The 23,259-nt window shown below is 41.9% G+C and overlaps 1 protein-coding gene and 1 long non-coding RNA gene across 2 annotated transcripts; one reads left to right on the top strand and one right to left on the bottom strand.

The window, feature by feature from the left end:
• Positions 1 to 4,946: 4,946 nt before the first annotated feature.
• LOC117816961 (RNA polymerase-associated protein LEO1-like) lies at positions 4,947 to 23,006 on the bottom strand. Its single transcript, XM_034689372.1, has 11 exons — positions 22,933 to 23,006; positions 18,910 to 19,125; positions 18,584 to 18,679; positions 18,378 to 18,500; positions 17,098 to 17,232; positions 16,906 to 16,992; positions 16,152 to 16,265; positions 14,569 to 14,640; positions 14,392 to 14,472; positions 7,768 to 8,129; positions 4,947 to 5,017 (listed from the first exon to the last, which is right to left on the bottom strand). Exons 5-10 carry the CDS (start codon positions 17,189 to 17,191, stop codon positions 7,909 to 7,911), a joined length of 669 nt encoding a protein of 222 aa, XP_034545263.1. The 5' UTR covers positions 17,192 to 17,232; positions 18,378 to 18,500; positions 18,584 to 18,679; positions 18,910 to 19,125; positions 22,933 to 23,006; the 3' UTR covers positions 4,947 to 5,017; positions 7,768 to 7,908.
• LOC117816962 lies at positions 8,448 to 13,593 on the top strand. The gene is made up of 3 exons (XR_004632062.1): positions 8,448 to 8,709; positions 8,823 to 8,947; positions 13,454 to 13,593. It is a non-coding gene; the product is annotated as an uncharacterized LOC117816962 (long non-coding RNA).
• Positions 23,007 to 23,259: the final 253 nt, after the last annotated feature.

Genomic DNA, 23,259 nt, shown 5'->3' with positions numbered 1-23,259 from the left:
GCACAGCTCGGTAAAGGTGCTTTTTCACTACACAGTTACAGTAGAGTACGACACGGCACAGCTCGGTAAAGATGCTTTTTCACTACAGAGTCACAGTAGGGTACGACACGAAATGGCACAGCTCGGTAAAGGTGCTTTTTCACTACAGCTGAGTTCGTCATAGTTCCTCCTCAGCGGGGCGGGGTCTTCGTGGGGGCGATCACTGCACTGTATTGTCTCACTTTCTTTTTTCGATCCTCGTCAGCTCCAAACACTCCAAACACATAAGTCTGTTCCTTGATCGCAGACCACAGCCTGGTTTTCCACACAGCAGTCATTTAACTCGGGTGAAGGAATAACAAGTCTCGGTACAGATCGGTGGTTGCTGTTGCCAGCTGTGTTTTTAAAATTGATTCTCATGTCGGACATTGGGCTCACGACTCTTCCAGTGACAAGGGATGCTCTGCCCAATCAGGCAGTCTGCGGACATTTTAGTATTGCTAGGGCTCGCTTCGAACCAGGGCTGAGGCAGTACTAAAATAGTACCAGGTACGAGTGGAAAAGCAAAAAAGAATAGTTGTGTCGTGCTAGTGGAAAAGCGCCATTTGTCAACAACCCTGACATACACAACAAGAACATGGCTGTTTGTGGGAGGGTAGGAAAGTCAGGTGTGGTTCCCCTTTGCTTTCCCTTCCCTGATCATGTTTAACATGTATTAAATTTCCCGTGTATTAAGTGTGCTTTACAATCTCCTTTCAGTTGAATGCAGTTGAAAAGTCCCTGATGGATTTCATTCTTACAGGGAAGACCCCTGGAAAACAAGACTGTGAGAGGTGCATCGCTGCTTCCCCTGAAGCCCTCGCTGCCAGGGACTGGAAAGGTGTCAAGTTCTATGTTTACAACAGAATAATTTCAGATCAGAAGCTGTAGACATGGACCATGTTTACAAAGGTAGGCCTACACCTTCCACACTATGACAGGAGGCCTTCTGTTTCCACAGTGGGATATATCTACTGTGTGTTAGCTGTACACATTGTGAGGCTGAAACTGTTCATTTATCAGAAAAACTTAAAAAGGATCTTTGATCATTGTTACAGGGTTTTATTAGAGGACCCAAAGGTTCAAGTGTCTTTCATTTATTATGCAATGCAATACAATGCAACAACTTCCTGGTTCATATTATCTACTGCAGTACCTTTTGGTATGTGAGTGTTGTGTCTGAGAACACACTGTTGTGACTCTGACCTGCTTTATTGAAGTCACTCCTGTTCACTGTTTTATGGGTTTAACCCTTTGAGTAGTGACGATTCAGATTTTTCAAATGCTGCTTTCAACATTTACCTCGAATAGTTATGGAGCTTGAAGGCCTTATTTTTATGATTCTCATGAGTCTTTTGGACAGATTTTTGGGATTTCATTTTAATGTTATCTTATGTTATTTTATTTATTTCAGCCTCAAACATGCCATTGGTTAGTGTCCCTGGCTCTGTGTTGTGCTGTGCACATTTTTGGTTATGCATAATTACCTCTTTTCTTGGGTGACATCATGAGGGGGACCGGTTCTGAACAACATGTTTAACCCGTTCTAATTTTTGTAACGCTGTCTTTGAATTTGAGAATAGTACATTTGAATGATGCCATAGTGTCTATGGTGAGAGTGGCTAAGGTCTAATAGTGTGATGCATCTCTCTAAGGGTTAATCACAGTTTTTCAGACACCATCCTTGACCTCAACCAACTTTTTGCTGTCCTAGTTGACTCTTGATAAGGCCACACCCTTTTTCTTAACATGACACCTTTAAGATTTTGTTGTTTTAAAAGATGTTTGCACTTTATTAATGTTTGTATGATTTGCTCTTACAATGCACTTTTTCCACTTTTTGTTCAATTCTGGAGATATCTTCAACTGAGGCACCTTCTTGTAAGTACGTTCGACTCTACACATACTCCCCAGGGCTTGGACCTCATTAAGGAGATTCAGCGTATTGCAGAGACAGGACATGGGGCTTCCCGCTATTACTCTATGCTCATAAACAAATCTGGTTACAAAACCACCACCGCGCTGAAAATACTGTGGGAAAGGGACCTGTGGACCACATTTAAAGATGACGAGTGGGATAAAATTATTGGCATTACCAAACAGGTGTCTAGAGACATCAGAATAAGATTAATACAATTTAAAATATTTCATAGATTCTATTGGTACCCCAGCAAGTTATTCAGACTGGGGTTAAAAGAAACATCAGATTGTTGGAGATGTGACGGGGTGCTGGGTGACTTAGTTCATGCAGTGTGATCATGCTCGAAGGTTCAGATGTTTTGGACCAAGGTCCATGAGTATATAACGGAAATTGCGGGGGTAGATTACGTGTTTTGTCCTAGTGTTTACATACTCGGAAACCCTCAAAATACTGTCCATATAGTAAAACCACTTGCAAGTTGGATCCAAACGAGTATCATGATTGGTAAACAGATGATAATGAGAAAATGGAAAGCGGTAGAAGGGCCATCATTTCGAGAATGGATCTCAGAACTGGGCAGGGTGGCAGCTTTTGAGAGAATATCCTACAGTCTAATAAATGAGGTAGGAAAATATAATGATAAATGGGGAAAGTTTCTGCGGTTTCACTCACCACAGGGGAACCTCATGGGCACCAGCTGATTGTTTTTTTTGAATGCCAGACTATATAACACGTACATTGTACAACAAGTTGTTTGTATTTGTAAAAATATTAAGACATTTACTTTGCGGTGTGGTTGTTGGGGCTCTGAACTGAATGCAGGAGGTGTGGCGAGGGTGCGTTGAAAGGAAGCAGTGTGGACACTGTTGGACGAACATTGATTAAATATCTATTTGTGAAGTATGGGTAGAGGGCATGTGACAGTGGTACATTGGACATCTTGTTAACTTGTCCAAAATGTCTTGTTAATACTGGTATTTTGTCATCCTCATTATTTGTGCATTATTTTATTATTGTTATTTTTTCTTTATTGTCTGATACAGTATTTTTCTTCTCTGTTTGTTGTTTTGTCTATTTGTCTGTTTGTTTTTTATTATTTTTCATGCCAGTCAAAGTCACACATTTTATCGTGATTTTTGGGGTTTTTTCCACTCTTCGGCTCGGCACTATCTTGTCCTGTATGTTGTTGATATGTGTTGTTAAAAATTCAAAATCCAATAAACTTGAGTCATAAAAAAAAAGTTCCATCTTTTCCCCAGTCTTCATTTAGTTGACTGTGGTATTTGTTCTCACTTAGACACACGTTGGGATGAAAGAGACGTGGTCGTTTGAAATGAAACAGCTGAAGTCTGTGGTACAAGCTCTACTGTACATGTTGTATAATTATTGTCTAAATCTTCATCTTCAATTAACAACGCTGTTGTGGTGTTCTTACAATACGGACATAACAAAGGGCACGGAGGTAAGGGGAAATTATGAAGGTTTATTGCAGGCTACCAGCGAATGGAGGTGAGGTGGAGGCTGAGGACAGAGTGTAGCTGGCTAGAAAGGTGCAGGGACAGCAGGCAGGTGGGACAGAGGGCAGGCAGGTAGGTGATGATCCCAGGGCACAAGTATAAAACACAGAAACAACAGATTCTCAAAAATGACTAGAACTTAAGTGGCCTATGAACCTGAACAGTATGTGAGTCAATGATTAGGGGGAGTGGAGCAGGGGTAGATATGCTGCAGAGGGTGATGAGCTGATGGTAGAGATGTGTGCAGGCTGAGCTGGGATCCAGGCGAGTGAGAGAGGGAGCACCACAACACCACCATGCCCACAGCATAAACATAGAGAGACAAGAAGGAGCACAGGAGATGCATGGAGGGGAGAGGGAACACTGGGCCATGGCTACGACCATGCTTTATGCTGTCTGAAAAGACATATTTCACATTTTTGACTGTAATCTGGTTCTTTCACTTCTTTAAAGACAGAACCGCTCATCAGAACGATGGGGTAAACACAAACATATTTGTAATTAATAGTTACAGGCTTGTTTTCTTGTAACAAACAGCTGTTTTGAGTTGTATTACAGTACTGACACATACAGGATATTTAAAATTGACTCTGTGTACTTGATTGAACTCATAAAAGCAAATACAGCAGGGTTACTAAAAAAAAAAAAAAAAAAAGTCAAGGCGGGCCTTGTAAGTATAGTAAAAATACATGGAAAAATAATTATTTACTATTTTTCGAGTGTATAGAAAATCTGAGCTGATAGCATTAAACTAGATTTTTTTCCAAGTTCAGGGATGTATTTCATTTCCTCCTATGATGTCTGGAAAGGGTGGTCCTAAAGAGGTAGGCATTAATCGGAGGTCCTATGTTGATCAGAAATACGAGAATGTGTGTGTGTGTGTGTGTACAGAAGAGCCTTGACAAAACAGACCAGATTGCTTGAATAGGTGTTATTGCTGCACAGGAGAAGAGATGTGTGGGGCCTCTTCGTTCATTTTAGTACACATACACACACATTGTTGTACTTGCTGCATAGTGAGGACCAAGTAAAACGACCTACAAAGCGAGGACCACCAGTTCTGCTTGACTTAGGAACCCAAAAAACTATTTCTGAACTCAGGGTGGCGCCCTTCTCCAAAACACTGCCTTAGATTAAATTAAACATCAAGATTTGGAAAAAAGTTTTTAAGCAGCTGAGAGAGGACCAGGCACTTGCTTTGGGTTTTTAGTGATTTAAAAGTTTGTCAACTAGGATGCTGTTTCCATTAATGAATATATAATAATGTAAATCTGTAATGCCTAATGTTACATTGTAAAACATGTTATCACCATTAACAGGGCACATTCATTATTTAAAATATGATCTATTAAAGAGCATATTGGTTATTTCGATACTGATAAGTTTGTTTTATTGTCATTTGTTGTGTTGTAGGGCTAAAGGGGCTCCTAACAAAGAGACAAACAACCTTAAACATTTGTTGTGTTGTAGGGTTAAAGGGTCTCCTAACAAACAGACAAACAACCTTAAACATTTGTTGTGTTGTAGGGCTAAAGGGGCTCCTAACAAACAGACAAACAACCTTAAACATTTGTTGTGTTGTAGGGCTAAAGGGGCTCCTAACAAACAATCTTAAACATTTGTTGTGTTGTAGGGCTAAAGGGGCTCCTAACAAACAATCTTAAACATTTGTTGTGTTGTAGGGCTAAAGGGGCTCCTAACAAACAAACAATCTTAAACATTTGTTGTGTTGTAGGGCTAAAGGGGCTCCTAACAGACAAACAACCTTAAACATTTGTTGTGTTGTAGGGCTAAAGGGGCTCCTAACAAACAATCTTAAACATTTGTTGTGTTGTAGGGCTAAAGGGGCTCCTAACAAACAAACAACCTTAAACATTTGTTGTGTTGTAGGGCTAAAGGGGCTCCTAACAACAAACAACCTTAAACATTTGTTGTGTTGTAGGGCTAAAGGGGCTCCTAACAGACAAACAATCTTAAACATTTGTTGTGTTGTAGGGCTAAAGGGGCTCCTAACAGACAAACAATCTTAAACATTTGTTGTGTTGTAGGGCTAAAGGGGCTCCTAACAAACAAACAAACAAAAACATTTGTTGTGTTGTAGGGCTAAAGGGGCTCCTAACAGACAAACAACCTTAAACATTTGTTGTGTTGTAGGGCTAAAGGGGCTCCTAACAAACAACCTTAAACATTTGTTGTGTTGTAGGGCTAAAGGGGCTCCTAACAAACAACCTTAAACATTTGTTGTGTTGTAGGGCTAAAGGGGCTCCTAACAAACAATCTTAAACATTTGTTGTGTTGTAGGGCTAAAGGGGCTCCTAACAAACAAACAACCTTAAACATTTGTTGTGTTGTAGGGCTAAAGGGGCTCCTAACAAACAAACAAACAAAAACATTTGTTGTGTTGTAGGGCTAAAGGGGCTCCTAACAAACAAACAATCTAAAACATTTGTTGTGTTGTAGGGCTAAACGGGCTCCTAACAAACAAACAAAAACATTTGTTGTGTTGTAGGGCTAAAGGGGCTCCTAACAAACAAACAATCTATAACATTTGTTGTGTTGTAGGGCTAAAGGGGCTCCTAACAAACAAACAATCTAAAACATTTGTTGTGTTGTAGGGCTAAAGGGGCTCCTAACAAACAAACAAACAAAAACATTTGTTGTGTTGTAGGGCTAAAGGGGCTCCTAACAAACAAACAAACAAAAACATTTGTTGTGTTGTAGGGCTAAAGGGGCTCCTAACAAACAGACAAACAACCTTAAACATTTGTTGTGTTGTAGGGCTAAAGGGGCTCCTAACAAACAAACAAACAAAAACATTTGTTGTGTTGTAGGGCTAAAGGGGCTCCTAACAAACAACCTTAAACATTTGTTGTGTTGTAGGGCTAAAGGGGCTCCTAACAAACAAACAAACAAAAACATTTGTTGTGTTGTAGGGCTAAAGGGGCTCCTAACAAACAAACAAACAAAAACATTTGTTGTGTTGTAGGGCTAAAGGGGCTCTGTGTTGTCTTCGCTACAGCGTAGGAGCTGCGACTATCCAACCAGCTAAACTCTAACTTATACAAAGAGGACTTGAGTCGTAGTATAGTTTCCTGTGGCTTTACTGTGGCTCATCTTCATACACAGATAGAGTGAAAACTGTAATAAACAATACAAAAAATTACAATTTGTTGATTTTACGTGGTTTTCACAGTGCAATTACGTGTACATGAATTCTCTTTTTAATTACAACAAATGAAATGCTTTTTTTAAATGTAAATTATATATATATATAATATTTTAACCTTAAATTATCATTAAACTATTACATAAATTATTTCTATACTTACGACATTGCGTCTGTGGCGCTTACAGTGTCCGAAAAGGAAGAGATCAAAGCCATGTGCTCTCACTGAATTGACTCTCTGGAAATGACTAGAAAAAAGTCGCAGTCTACACGCATGACAAAATGGCCTTCAAAATAAAAGTAGCCTTACCAAAATAAAAGTCTCAACAATCTTTTGCCTGAAAGGCAACACAGGCTCCTAACAAACAAACAAACAAAAACATTTGTTGTGTTGTAGGGCTAAAGGGGCTCCTAACTAACAAACAAACAAAAATATTTGTTGTGTTGTAGGGCTAAAGGGGCTCCTAACAACAAACAACCTTAAACATTTGTTTTTTTGCGATCAATTATTATTATTTTTTTATTATTATTATTTTTTTTTTTTTTAAATAAAAATAAATAAATAAATAAAAATAAATAAATAAATAAATAAATTTAAAAAAAAAACGTTTGTTGTGTTGTAGGGCTAAAGGGGCTCCTAACAAACAGACAATCTAAAACATTTGTTGTGTTGTAGGGCTAAAGGGGCTCCTAACAAACAGACAATCTAAAACATTTGTTGTGTTGTAGGGCTAAAGGGGCTCCTAACAAACAGACAATCTAAAACATTTGTTGTGTTGTAGGGCTAAAGGGGCTCCTAACAAACAGACAATCTAAAACATTTGTTGTGTTGTAGGGCTAAAGGGGCTCCTAACAAACAAACAAACCTTAAACATTTGTTGTGTTGTAGGGCTAAACGGGCTCCTAACAAACAGACAAACAACCTTAAACATTTGTTGTGTTGTAGGGCTAAAGGGGCTCCTAACAAACAAACAAACCTTAAACATTTGTTGTGTTGTAGGGCTAAACGGGCTCCTAACAAACAGACAATCTAAAACATTTGTTGTGTTGTAGGGCTAAACGGGCTCCTAACAAACAGACAAACAACCTTAAACATTTGTTGTGTTGTAGGGCTAAACGGGCTCCTAACAAACAGACAAACAAACCTTAAACATTTGTTGTGTTGTAGGGCTAAACGGGCTCCTAACAAACAGACAAACAACCTTAAACATTTGTTGTGTTGTAGGGCTAAAGGGGCTCCTAACAAACAACAAACAAACGATCAGATGAAAAACTGCTCTTTTCATTTATAAAGCCAGCTTTCTCTTGACTTTAATAATCTCGTTGTACACGAAATATTTAACGTCTTTCCATGTCCGCGTTCGTAGGACTGAAGACTCCTGTCCAATGCACATGAGGCAGTCCTGTTTTGCTGGCACCTTCTTCAGTGCTATGAATTTTGCAAGTCTTCGTTTGACTGCTGTCCTCTCTTTGTCCGTCCAGGGTCTCTTTCCTAGTTTCTTGACATCTATAAAACAAAAACCAAAAAGGACTTTATTAGAGGTTGAGTTGATTATAAACTGAGACCTTATTGCAGTTGTATTACCATCTGAACCCTGCCTTGACTGACTAATAGCAGAAACAGAATACAAAATATAAAAGTTGCATTGATTCACTACAAATAAGATATGTTTGAAGCACCCACCTTAAAACAGCTGTTCTGACTTAAAGGACACCTTAGTAACAACGAGCACACTCAGGGATGACTCATGTGCGTTGTGCACCTCACATTATTTTTTTAATTTTGAGTTGACTTAAAATTCATGCTTTTGTTAAGTTAAAGTATTTTTTCTAATGAAGTCCTTGTAATTGTGTCTCTCCTTGTCTGTCCCAAATATGAATGTGTTGTTTGGTCCCAAAACATTTTAATTAGGATCGAGATAACTCTTACATGCAGAAGGTGGCAGTAATAAAAGGACAGCAGCCATTAAACCCCAAAGAAGATTCAGATGCACCAGAATGTGCCTCTGTGAGGCCACTTGACCTCCTGACCTTTCATCAGTTCATTTTGGCAGAAAGGTTGCACTTGGTGTTTTTTTTTTAAAAAGGTAGGAGAACATTTCCTTTCATCTGCATCTGATTTGTAACAGAGTGGTGAGATTAGTGTCTGTCCATACTTTCACATATCAGTCCTAAATCACCACTGTTTGATCCCTGTCAGCTGTTACAGAGCTGTTGAAGTTACTGCTGAAACAAACCCATGATGTTACTTAAAAGCTTTACATCTGGGAACCAAAGGAAAGCTTCTATTGCCAAGCAGATACAGGAAACACTATGTGTTTGCAGGTAATCAGAATCAGAATCAGCTTTATTCGCCAAGTATGCTTGAACACACAAGGAATTTGACTTTGGTAAACTGTGCTCTCTTTGTACAAGGCATAAGAATAGGAATAAGAATAAGAACTACAATAAAAAATAAAATGAAAATATAATAACAATAACCTTAGCTATAAATACAAAGAAACAACAAATAGCTTGACTAATATGTACAGGCTAAAATAATATGATAAAGTGCAGTGGTGAGTTGCAGAGGTAGTTTTACATTATAAAATAGAAGTTAAATAATACAAAAAATAGAAATATGGAATTCTGCTTGAGAATTGTTGCATTGTGTATCTACATGTATATTTACAGAGAGTATTTATCTGACAGGTATGACACTGTTATGGTTTAGTGTTCATCAGAGTGACAGCCTGGGGGAAGAAGCTGTTCTTATGGCGGGTTGTTTTGGCGCACAGTGATCTGTAGCGCCTGCCGGAGGGGAGGAGTTTGAAGAATTTGTGTCCAGGGTGTGAGGGGTCAGCGGTAATGCTCCCTGCCCGTTTCCTGGCCCGGGACCGGTACAAGTCCTGGATGGGGGGCAGGTCGACACCGATGATTTTCTCTGCAGTCCTTATAGTCCGCTGCAGTCTGTGTTTGTCTAGTTTGGTTGCAGAGCCAAACCAGACAGTGATGGAGGTACACAGAACAGACTGGATGATGGAGGTGTAGAACATGATCAGCAGCTCCTGAGGCAGGTTGAACTTCCTGAGCTGACGCAGGAAGTACATCCTCTGCTGGGCCTTTTTTCTGATTGTGTCTATGTGGGAGGTCCACCTCAGGTCCCGGGAAATAGTGGATCCCAGGAACCTGAAAGAGTCCACAGTAGACACAGTGCTGTTCAGGATGGTGAGGGGGGGGAGTGGGGGGGGGCTTCTCCTGAAGTCCACTGTCATCTCTACCGTCTTGAGCGGGTTCAGCTCCAGATGGTTCTGACTACACCAGAGGGCCAGCTGTTCCACCTCCTGTCTGTAAGCAGACTCGTCTCCGTCCTGGATGAGACCGATGACGGTGGTGTCGTCTGCAAACTTCAGGAGTTTCACCGAGGGGTCTCCTGAGGTGCAGTCATTGGTGTAGAGGGAGAAGAGCAGTGGGGAGAGAACACATCCCTGTGGGGCGCCAGTGCTGATGGTCCGGGTGCTGGATTTGATGCTCCCCAGCCTCACCTGCTGTCTCCTGTCCGTCAGGAAGTTGGTGATCCACTGACAGATGGAGGCCGGCACTGTGAGCTGGGTGAGTTTCTGGTGCAGGATGTCTGGTATGATGGTATTGAACGCAGAGCTGAAGTCCACAAACAGGATCCTAGCGTAGGTCCTGGGGGAGTCCAGGTGATGCAGGATGTAGTTCAGACCCATATTGACTGCATCCTCCACCGACCTGTTTGCCCGATAGGCAAACTGCAGGGGGTCCAGCAGGGGGCCTGTGATGTCTTTCAGGTGGCTCAACACTAGTCTCTCGAAGGACTTCATGACCACAGACGTCAGGGCGACGGGCCTGTAGTCATTGAGTCCTGTGATGGTGGGTTTCTTTGGGACTGGGATGATGGTGGAGCTTTTGAAGCATGAGGGCACTTCACACAGCTCCAGCGATGTGTTGAAGATCTTTGTGAAGATGGGGGCCAGCTGCTCAGCACAGACTCTCAGGCAGGAGGGGGACACGCCGTCTGGTCCTGGAGCCTTCTTGGTCTTTTGTCTCTGGAAGAGCTGGATTACCTCATCTTCACAGATCGTCAGCGCAGGTGGGGGGTCAGAGGGGGGTGGGGAGGGGCTTGTGGGGGGGCCAGGTAAATCAGAGTGTTCGGGTGTGGGGTGTGAAAACCTGCAGTAGAAGCTGTTCAGGTCGTCAGCTAGTCTTTTGTTACCTTCAGGGTGGGGGGAGGGTCTCCTGTAGCTTGTAACTTCACGCAGGCCTCTCCAAACTTCTGAGGGGTCGTTGGCAGAGAAGCTCTGTTTTAACTTCTCAGTGTAGCTCCTCTTAGCTACCTTGATCCCCCTCGTCAGTTTGTTTCTGGCCTGCTTGAACAGGTCCCGGTCCCCACTCCTGTAGGCCTCTTCTTTGGCCTGACGCAGCTTCCTCAGTTGAGGTGTGAACCAGGGCTTATTGTTGTTGTATGTGCAGAAGGTCCTGGTCTGCACACACATGTCCTCACAGAAGTTGATGTATGAAGTCACAGTGTCAGTGAGTTCATTGAGGTTTCCTGATGCAGCTTCAAAAACACTCCAATCAGTGCAATCAAAGCAGGCTTGTAACTCCTGCTTTGACTCCTCCGTCCACTTCTTCACAGTCCTAACTACAGGCTTAGCCGTTTTTAACTTCTGCCTGTAGGTCGGGATGAGATGAATCAGACAGTGATCAGATAGTCCTAAAGCTGCACGGGGGACAGAGCGATATGAGTCCTTTATTACTGTGTAGCAGTGGTCCAGAGTGTTAGACTCCCTGGTGGGACACTTAATATGTTGTCTGTATTTAGGTAGTTCGTGGGTTAAATTTGCTCTGTTAAAATCCCCGAGAATGATGAGCAGAGAGTCAGGATGTTTTTTCTCCACGTCTGTAATCTGGTCAGCCAGGTGCTGTAACGCCTCCGTTACGCAGGCCTGAGGTGGGATGTAGACGCCGACCAGAATAAAGGAGGAGAACAGGAGAATAGGTAAGTAAAAAATATGGTGTTAAATCGCTGACAAAACTATCGTGCAAACAGACGAGACTCTCGCACGAGGAGAAGTTGAACCCACACGCAAATCAAAGAGACCGAAAAGAAAAATTGTCCTTGTGAGCACAGACATCCCTCATGTGCAACATTTCTCTGCTCAAGAGAGCAAATGTTCATCCTGTGAGAGGAAAACTACCTTTAGAGCGCGTGCAGAAGTGAACTGAGCGCTCAAAGGTTTAATCTGCAAGATTAATTCTCTCACAGTACACAGTTAGGTGGATAGAATAGCGTAAAGGCATCACATTAAGGCTAACGTTTTTCAGCTCTCACTGATGTTTAAACATCAAAATCACGCTGCCACGCTACACCATCAAACACCACGAGGAGAATATACTCTTGTTATATGAATGTTACTCAACATCCAAACAAAGGTGTAAGTTATAGAACACCACAGTATGATAACTATCGCATAAAGGTATAGCTAATGCTAAGCTAACACTTTGTAACAGAAACACTTCATAGCTGTGGTCCAAATTGTGGATGACAGAGATTTTTCCATGTTCTAGCTCTGGGGGGAGAGTGTCTCCACTTCAGAGAACTACATTTGAAGATGTGGATCTTGGAAGATTAGCCAAGGAGCTCGATAATAGCAGCTACTCATGTCCATGTGCATGAGACGAACGATAACAACAAAACTCAGCGAAATGAAAAAAGAAAAAGGCCCAATCAGAAAACACAAGGACTCTGTCCCTGCAGCCAATCACACTCAGACACCATGGTGACAGTGCACGCCCACTGTGCCCGTCCCCCGACTGACAAAACTAAAATATACTCGAGCGCGAGCAGCTCTGATACCTGCGAGCAGGAGAGGCACAGCATGCAGGGGAAACAGCTGCACGCAGACTAAATCTGTAAGCGCTCAGTTCAGTTCAGCACGTGCTCTAAAGGTAGTTTCCTCTCACAGGCTGAACATTTGCTCTCTTGAGCAGAGAAATGTTGCACGTGAGTGATGTGTTTGCGCCCACAAGGACAATTTTTCTGCATGGTCTCTTTGCGCGTGGGTTCCACTTCTCCTCGTGCGACAATCTCGTCTGTTCGCGTGATAGTTTTGTCAGAGATTTAACACCATAAAAAAACAGCTGGTTAAATGACCAAATATTCTAGGCTGTTCAGTTAGGACCAGCTGTCAACATCAACTTTACAGATACTGAAATAAAGCACCAGTAAGCGGCTTTAGGCTTGAGGTAATGTTACCACCTCACATTCTAAAGTTTTGAACCTTATGCTAACATGAATGGAATAAAAGCAGCAAAATGACCGAGCTGCCCCTTTATACATTAACAGAATGCAGCAAGATGAGTTCATGTGTTTGTTTCAATGTTTACATCTAAAATTAAAGTTTAATGTGGCAAATTTGTTGTTAGATGGTTGATGATGATTGATGAACCAGAATAGTTTTCTGTACATTGATTAATAGTTGGAGGTCTAGTTCTATGCACTATGCTTGTTATTGTAGTGTTTATAATGTTAAACCCTGTTCACACAGAGGATCCGTAATGAGATGTGATGATTTCAGAATGTTGCAGGGAGAAGCTGCAGCAGTATGAACTGTCAGTTACACAGGGGCTGACTCTATTGTGAGGAGCATCCAAAGATTTGTCTTGTTAAAACACAAGAGCAATTTTAAAATGTAATAAGGAAGCTATTTCTCCTCAGAGAGTGAGATAAAAGCTCAGAATACAACAGGTGCACCAAGTATGGTGATAGTTATTACATTATAGAACATAAATATTAAGTATCATGTATGCTCCACTTCACTAAAGCAGAGAAGACAAATCAAAGAAGAGACAGCACTGAAAGACCCAGACTGTGATCAGGACAGATACCTGGCCAGAGCAGAGGGAGGATCAGCTCATCAGCTGTTTAAACAACAGCATTCACTCTGTAACCGTAGCTCAAGGTCATTCTCTAAAAACAAAAGTCAAATCAAATCAATTCAAACACCACCCTTGGTCCAGTGGTTTCCAGTGTCCTCAGTGTATCCAATTAAGTAAGTTATTATTCTTTTTAATTAACATTAAGCTGATGTTGTTGTTGGCTTCTGGAACCTGGTTGTCTTTTAAAACATTATTTTGTTTACTTCATCACAAAGTCTGTTTCTGCTAAAGACATTGGACTGAGATACATTTTTCTATTCTTGATCCAGAGGAGAGATCTGTCTCCGAGTGTGTTTGAGGACCAGTGACTGATCTCTCTGTAAATAACCCACTATCACTGTGGACGTTCATGTTTAGATGCTACAATCAAAGCCTGAAAAGCTGCGGTGGTGTCAGAGCGGACATATGGGGGGATTATTATGGAACACAACACACCGTCTCCTCTCCTTGCAGTTACTGTTTTCATTGTTTGAATTTAAATGTATTATTTTACAACTACAGATCAGATATTTATTGAAATGCCAAATGTAAAATATGTAACCTGCACATAGATTCTTCTTCAAGTCCATATAACAACACTGACTTATTTGGGAAAGCTTAAATATCTCTTGTTGATCAGAAGTGTTTTTAGTCATTGTGTTACTGTAACACATATTAATTAACAGCCTTGTCACAGAAACTGTTATACAGTAAAAATTGAAGTCAATGTTTCAATTGAGTATAGACACTCTGTAACACCACTTAAGCCACCAGTGCTCTCAGCTGCAAGTCACAGAGACTTGAGCAGCGAGTGCCACTTGTATTGTTAGTCTAAGTCATCTTACCAACATCACTGCGTTCTCTTGCAGTCTTTTTTGGGCCCTTCCCAGGGGATCTGCTTGCCGTCGTCTCTCTGTCATCTCCATCTGAGAAAGATGGCATGTTAGCATAATGAAAATACACAACACTATGCATTTAGCGTTTTTCTTTTCACTTCACTTGTCTTTATTGCCTTAACTCACCCCAGTCATCATCGTCTTGACGCTTTCGTTTCTTTACAGTTTTCTGAATGTGCCTTTTTCTATCCTTTGCATCTGTTAAAGGTGACATATCATGCAAAATGGACTTTTTAATGGTTCGCTACCTGAAATATGTGTCCCTGGCATGTCTACAAACCCCCCGAGAATGAAAAAAATCCATTCTGCCCCTGTTCTGATTTCTACACCTTTCTGTAAATGTGTGTGAAACGAGCCATTTCAGACTTCCGTGTTTTTGTTACGTAACAACAATATCCGGTCTGTCACGGAGTCAGAGCTCGGAGCTTGTTCAGCCCATAGACTGTATAAAATAATACTGAATCCCTCCTCTGTTTTTCATTACCTGCACAAATGTGTGCTAACAAGGAGCTTAGGAGGGAGGCATGCTAGTTGTAGGCTGTCTTAATAAACACAAAGGTCGGTTTTACTCCCCACGTCTGCAGATTTGAAGATCTAGTGGATGATTTTTATTTGTCATGGATAAGTGCTAGCGCTAATTAGCATAGCCACATAGCTATATGTTCATAGCTCTAGCTCTAGCTGTAGCTGTAGCTGTAGCTGTAGCTGTGTACCAAGACACACGTCGACATACTGACAAATAAAACAACAAGAAACACTAAATCTGTGACCAATCCTTCAGAAAGGTCCTGCTGCTTTTCTGGCAGAGGTCGGTTTTATTCCCCACGTCTGCAGATTTGAAGATCTAGTGGATGATGTTTATTTATCATGGATAAGTGCTAGCGCTAGTTAGCATAGCCATATAGCTACATGTTCGTAGCTGTGTACCAAGACACACGTCTACATACTGATAAATAAAACAACAAGAAACACTAAATCTGTGACCAATCCTTCAGAAAGGTCCTGCTACAGGCGCCTCTCCGTCAGGATCAGATTCAGAGGGTTGAAGTAACGCGATCTCTGAGCAGCCGTGTATATTCAGCCAACATGTAAACATTAGATCAACGTGCTGGAGAGCCGAGGCACATCCACTTCCTGAGGGGGCGTGGTCAGAGGGAAAACAGAGTGTTCTGATGAGGAATGAAGAAGAGGGTTTTTCAGGCATGCCAAAATCTGATTTCAAAGTGTTTTTTTGAGCATAAACTTTAAAGACATGTTTTGGGGACCTCTTAGACCAATATATATTGATGAAAAAAGCGTGATATGGCCCCTTTAAAGAACACAGCCATATGGTAACATAGTGCTAAAGTAGATGCAGTTTTACAATAATACATGAGAGCATGAGCCTCAGACAGGTTTTTATGGGTGTAGCAACCTTCATTTTTAGGCATGTATTAGTAGATTTTAAACCTTACCTTTTTTAAACAATTCTACACGTGTCAGTTTGACTATAGCTGTAAATTTTCTGCTTCAGAATATATACATACACACAGAAGAGGCGGCCGCTAGGCCAAGATTGGTAAACCTTGTTCAAGACACAACATTACCACAATGAGGTGAAGACAAAACTACACCACTTAGTCAAGTGTAGCCTCTCTGCATGTTTAAGAGGACAAGAATAATAAAAAAGTAGCAAACCTTCACAGAATGAGATTTTTGCTGGTGCTTACCATGCTCAGAGTCTCCACTATCTTCATCATCACCATCATCTTGTGTTATGGTTGCAATCCTCTTTGGTTTGTCAACAGATGAGCTTGCTGAAGTTGAATCTGGCTCCCGTACATCTGTGAAAGATGTCATTAGCACCATAAAAATACTAAACTCAACCAAACTGAATGTTGACACTTACATATTACAAACAGTGACAGGAGAGCCTTAAAGGTGCATTTCTAATGATACTGTTCAAAGCTATGGCAGGCTGCAGAAAACATGGTTACGTTCTCTATTTCCATTGACAATTAGGTATGTATGTTCAGATCTTATCATCCAAGTTAAAAACAAGAGTTCAGGTAGAAGGGAAGTGTTATGATGCAGGTGGTGTATAGTTCAGTGCAACAGTGCGGTTTAGGGATTCTCTCAGCTCCAGTCCCTGTGGATATAACTTGCCATGAATTTAACAACATGTCTGTCGTTCTACAGGACTTAGAGACACTCTTATTTGTAATCTATAATGTATGGAGATATTCAGATATGCTGTCATCAATGGGATATCTGATGAGCTGGAGGGAGGAATAGTAACTACATAAGGTTTAGACTGTACAGTATTTTAGACTTTGGGTGTCTATGCTTTGATGATACACATTTGTATTTGGCTGCTGATATTTTGGAATGTAAAAAGAACAAAAAGGCCTTCAAGTAGAAACTTTACTTACTTACTAAACTCAGATTTATAACATTTCACTTCTGCCAATGTTACAAACTCACCCAAACCATCATCATCAAGTTTTTCTGTAGTTCTCTCTTTTTGCTTAACAGGTGGTCTTCCATCTGTCTCCTGGTGCACCCCTCCATCTGTAAAAGAATATGTTTTGATAAAGTCAAATTCCTTACATCTGCATCTCAGAACTATATCAATACTACAGTGAAACAGGATCCATGTCAGACAAAAAATATTACCTGTGTTTTCAGTGCCTGGACCAGTCTTGCCATCACTCACATCATTGTCATCATAGTCATCATCATCATCATGTTTTTCTTTAGCTGAATTCATCGTTTGTGGCCCTCTGTTGGTGCTGTGCAGCAACTCTCCATCTGTGCAAGATGATGTTTTAGTCAAATTAAAATTACTTACATCTCAGAAACACAACAATGGTGCAGTGAAAGAAAATTCAATTAACACTAACGTCTCAGGATGCACCGCGTTGCGTTACGGCTGTGCAGCGTGTTTGCTCCGTCCGAAGGCATGCGCCGTGCTACACAGGACGCGTGTTTGGAGCGTCGCGTCAGCTCAGAGCAGCCAGGATCAGCTGGGTCCAGTAAAGAGAGAACTGCATACAAACAGCAGGTTACAGAGCCTTTCTGTGGTTGAATTTGTGCTCATTTGCATAGTATTCATTACTTTGTGCTTTAATCATCACCAAGTATGGTGCACATTATAAAGTTTCCTTTTTGCAGGTTTAGTTTAATATGAATAATTCTGCTCTATTTTGTTGTCCTGTTACCTTCTGACACAGTGATCATCTTAAAGTCCTGTTACCTTCTGACACAGTGATCATCTTAAAGTCCTGTTACCTTCTGACACAGTGATCATCTTAAAGTCCTGTTACCTTCTGACACAGTGATCATCTTAAAGTCCTGTTACCTTCTGACACAGTGATTATCTTAAAGTCCTGTTACCTTCTGACACAGTGATCATCTTAAAGTCCTGTTACCTTCTGACACAGTGATCATCTTAAAGTCCTGTTACCTTCTGACACAGTGATCATCTTAAAGTCCTGTTACCTTCTGACACAGTGATCATCTTAAAGTCCTGTTACCTTCTGACACAGTGATCATCTTAAAGTCCTGTTGTAGTCGACCTGGATCACTGATCTGTGGCTGTTTGTAGCTTACATCCATAATCGATGAGTATTTCTGATCTAAACGATCTTTAAACGGTCTGGAGTCCGTTTATGGTGTTTTATTTTGAAATTAGCGGATGTTGCATGCGATCCTTGTGCCTGACTTCCTGTCCAGGTCGTTCTTTTCTGTGAGGATTGACACGTGCTGGGTGCGGGATCCGTCAAAATAGACTCGAAGTGTATCTCTGGCGGAGTGGCACGGGGACACGCTCCCGAGACGGAGCTGAGACGCGCTGCGGCGCTCCCTGTGTAAACATGAGCACTGACTAGAATGGGAACGTATCGGCCGTAACGCGACGCTGCGCATCCTGTGTAAATGTGGCTTAAGAGCGTTACCTGTGTTATCACTCCCATCATCCTCATCAGCACCACCATCCTCTTCATTGTCTCGTCTTCTTGCAGTCCACCATTGTCTCTTCACAAGTGACCTTGCTGCAGCTGAATGTGTCCCCTCTCCATCTGTGACAGATTACATTAACACTATGTAAATACCATGGTCAGTTCTGAGACTCTTCATTTGTGTTAATATTGCCTGGAATTACCAGAGTCATCATCATCATCTTCATCATGTCTTCATCTTTTGACAGTCCTCTTTTGCCTCTGAACTGATGAGCTTGTGGTGGACAGCTGTTCTCCGTCTGATGGAGCATACATTAGAAACATAAATATATATGGACAACCACTCACAACATGTATAAGTGTTTTCTGGAAAACTATACAAGAACAGCTTATTGGTGTTTTACTGATAATTGTTGAAACTTACAACCAGGTCATCTGGTCAACATTAGGTCAAACTTATGAATGTGATTTATTTGAAAAAAAAATATTCAAGGTTTCCAGGTCAATCACACATAAGCATCTCACACACAATCACAAGATGATCACATCATGATGGCGATGATGGAGGTTTGTTGCCTGCATCTGATCCACTGTGGCTGGATGACTGGGACTCCTCTGTGAGCGCCTCGTCTTCTCTGGATGGTGATGGTGTTGTTGGGGGCTGGCAGGCTTTATCAGGTTCATCACCAGGCGTCTCTTTGAGAGGTGCATGTTCACCTGATGAGGGGCAGTGGTCCTTTTCAGCCTACATAGCAGTGCAAAAGACGGAAAAACAGGAAATGATCAATTATGCAGATAAATCAGTGCATGATTCAGTGTGCAACCTTTACATTTCCAAAGAAAAGCCTACACCTCTACAGTCATGGCCAAAAGTTTTGAGAATGACACAACTATTAATTTTCACAAAGTCTGCTGTTTCAGTTTTTATAATGGCAATTTGCATATACTCCAGAATGTTATGAGGAGTGATCAGCTCAACTGCAATTAATTGCAAAGTCCCTCTTTGCCTTGAAAATGAACTTTATCACCAAAAACACATTTCCACTGCATTTCAGCCCTGCCACAAAAGGACCAGCTAACATCATTTCAATGACACACAGGTGTCACACACATTAACACAGGTGTGGGTGTTGATGAGGACAAGGCTGGCGATCAATCTGTCATGATTGAGTGACTGGACACTTTAAAAGGAAGATGGTGCATGACACCATTGTTCCTCATCTGTTAGCCATGGTTACCTGCAAGGAAACACGTGCAGCCATCATTGCATTGCACAAAAAGGGCCTAACAGGGAAGTTTATAGCAGCAAGTAAGATTGCACCTCAGTCAACCGTCTATCGAATTATCAAGAACTTCAAGGAGAGAGGTTCAATTGTTGCCAAACAGGCTCCAGGGCGCCCAAGAAAGTTCAGCAAGCGGCAGGACCGTCTCCTGAAGGTGTTACAGCTGCGGGATCGGGCCACCACCAGTGCAGAGCTTGCTCAGGAATGGCAGCAGGCAGGTGTGAGTGCATCTGCACGCAGAGTGAGGCGAAGACTTTTGGAGGAAGGCCTGGTGTCAAGGAGGGCAGCAAAGAAGCCACTTCTCTCCAGTAAAAACATCAGGGACAGACTGATATTCTGCAGAAGGTACAGGGACTGGACTGCTGAGGACTGGGGTAAAGTCGTTTTCTCTGATGAATCCCCTTTCCGATTGTTTTGGGCATCTGGAGGAAGGCTTGTTCGGAGAAGACGAGGTGAGCGCTACCATCAGTCCTGTCTCTTGCCAACAGTGAAGCATCCTGAGACCATTCATGTGTGGGGTTGCTTTTCGGTCAAGGGAGTGGGCTCTCTCACAATCTTGCCTAAAAACACAGCCATGAATAAAGAATGGTACCAGAACGTCCTCCGAGAGCAACTTCTCCCAACCATCCAAGGGCAGTTTGGTGATGAAGAATGCCTTTTCCAGCAGAATGGAGCACCTTGCCATAAAGCAAAAGTCATAACAAAATGGCTCGGGGAACAAAACATTAAGATTTTGGGCCCCTGGACAGGAAACGCCCCAGATCTTAATCCCATTGAGAACTTGTGGTCAATCCTCAAGAGGCGGGTGGACAATCAAAAACCCACAAATTCTGACAAACTCCAAGCATTGATTATGCAAGAATGGACTGCCATCAGTCAGGATTTGGTCCAGAAGTTGATTGACAGCATGCCAGGGAGAATTGCAGAGGTCTTGAAAAAGAAGGGTCAACACTGCAAATATTGACTTATTGCATGAATTCTGTGTAATTCTCAATAAAAGCTTTTGATACTTATGAAATGCTTCTAATTGTATTTCATTATACCATAGAAACATCTGACAAAAACACCTAAAAACCCTGAAGCAGCAGACTTTGTGAAAATGTAATATTTGTGTCATTCTCAAAACTTTTGGCCATGACTGTACATCTACCTCCCTCTGAAAAGTACCCGAGTATCACTGTCTAAACAACATGTGGCATATTTCTTCTTGCTGGACTCTGGACTACATATGACTGTCTAAGTACGGTGAGACTCAGTTGAGATGAGACACTGCAGACATATTTCCTAACATACTTAAACCAACTTAACATACACATGAATGTGAAAAAGACGATCTTTACAGCAGAAATAAACATGTTTACAGCCTGGTACAAAAGACGAGTGTAGTCTGGATAGATCATTTCTGGATCGGCACACACTGTACGGGGGGTGAATTTATTCATAACACCGCGGTCATTTCAAAGATATTTAGATTACGAGTCTTTCAATGAGAGGCACAGCTGACTTGACTGACAGGCGGGAACACTGTAGCTGTTGGCGAGGAGGCTCAAAGCCCGCCTCTTTACGTCACACTCGCTCGACAGCAGCAATATGGCTGCCGCCGCCGATTGGTCACAAAACAGCGCTTCAGAAACAGACGGGTGACGTCACGGAGACTACGTCCATTATTTATACAGTCTATGGTTCTCACATTACAATATGACACTGTACAGTGCGTCAGCGACCATCCACTCTGTTTAGTCATTCAAAGGGCTTTAACTGCGGTCATCGTCAGCGGTTCAAAATAAAGTGGATGTTACAGCAGCCACAGGTGATGCTCATTCAGACACATTTACCTCATATGTTTCAATCCAACAGCAGGACAGATGAGTTATAACGTTAATAATAAAACTCTGCATGTTTCTGAGGAACTGTGAAGCTAAAACCTGACAGTCCGCCTCATTCATTCACTATTCATTAACACAAACTGACTTTTTATGGGAGAAACTGCCCTCTAGTCAGACTGAAACAGCCTGGATTAATACAACAGAGTGAACATTAACACTGACTTGAAGTTAGTTCAAATATAAGCTCAGATATATTAGCAGCCTGACGTTATTTAAGTTAGCCAGGTGAGTTCACTGGGGCTTTAACAGCAGCAGATGCGACTCTCCTCTGCATATTCATCACTTACTTCACAGCCACAGGTCGTCTCTCAGCCTTCATTTACTGCATTATGTTGTCCTTTTGCCTGAATATAGTCTAAATAAACAGTGCAATCCGACACTGTCACGCACACATCAGCCAGAGCAGAGCGCGTGCATGACGTTGCTGAGCTGCCGCGTCTCTCGCGCGTATTCATGTTTACATATACCGCATCTCAGCTGCATGTCTGCAGCTGCACGGCGACCACTGGCTCCGTTTGTTAACATGGAGATTGCTTTTAACAACTCTAAACAAAAATGATGACGTAATCTTACTCTACATGCGCTGGAATAGGGACTGAGCTGCAGGAGGAGAGAAAGGCAGAGGAGCAGAGATGCTGCAGAACTCCTGTCCCTCTCATATTGTGTATTTTATCATCATGTGTGTTATATGCAGATTCAGAAATTATAATCGCTGTGAAATACTCACATGATAGTGGTACTGGTATGTCTAGTGGCCGTATCGTGGTCTACTTTTGAGGAGAGCTGCGCGAATGTCGCGGAAAAACGAGTGGAGCCCTCAGACCTCTAAATGATGAGCAAACAGCCACGCAGGACTCACGCAATGCTCCCTGCTGCCAGCAGTATGGACGCTGAAATGAAAACCATGCCGTAACGCCAGGCACACTCTCTGCACAGGCCTGCTTTATTAACCCTGTGTGCCCATCAGTGTCGGACAGATCACGTCAGGCTGCATGGAGTCTGATGCTGCTCATGATCAGTTAAACCTGTCAGGCTGCAAGTCACTTAACCAGGGAGGACTGATGCTTTAAATAGGCTACTTAGATGCACAGTTGTAAGGGGAACCATGATTTTTAAAGAATCCGACAGTCGTCCGCTAACACTTTCGTTTCCTCTGCTCTGGTCAACAGAAACGAAACTTAAATTTCGCCATATTTTTAGTTCGTCAAAGTTTCCTTACGTAAAAAAAACCTTTGTTGAGGAATAATTTTCGCCATTATTTTCATTAAAGAAATTAATACTGGTATTTTTAAACAAACTGTACGCTGTCACCGCCATTATATTTCATTAAACTACACAAAGCAACCTAAAAATCATTGTAAGTGCAAAGAAAAAATTACTTACCAGCGCATTTTCAAGCCGTTCTTCACACTTTGTGTGGTGATTCTGTAATGTTCGGAGTCTTCTTTTAAATCTTTCCATGCTGAAATTCCAAATAACACAGGTGCAGCTCTCAGCTAGCTAAACGCTTCACCTCGCTCCTCCGGCTCTGATTGGATAATTGATTCACGTGACATCAGTGCAGTGGGGGATGGGCGCACAGGAGCAGCTCTGGCGCCGAGAAACGCGATCTAGAACTTCATTAACCCTTTCATGGTCCTCTCTTTTAAAATTTCACCTAAAGCAAAAACAGAATTTCACACAAATGGGGGATGGGCGCACAGGAGCAGC

The sequence above is a fragment of the Notolabrus celidotus genome, chromosome 8 (genome assembly GCF_009762535.1).
Source record: "Notolabrus celidotus isolate fNotCel1 chromosome 8, fNotCel1.pri, whole genome shotgun sequence".
Lineage (NCBI taxonomy): Eukaryota > Metazoa > Chordata > Actinopteri > Labriformes > Labridae > Notolabrus > Notolabrus celidotus.
Note: the sequence above shows the minus strand (reverse complement) of the source record. Positions and strands in the feature narration are given on the sequence as shown.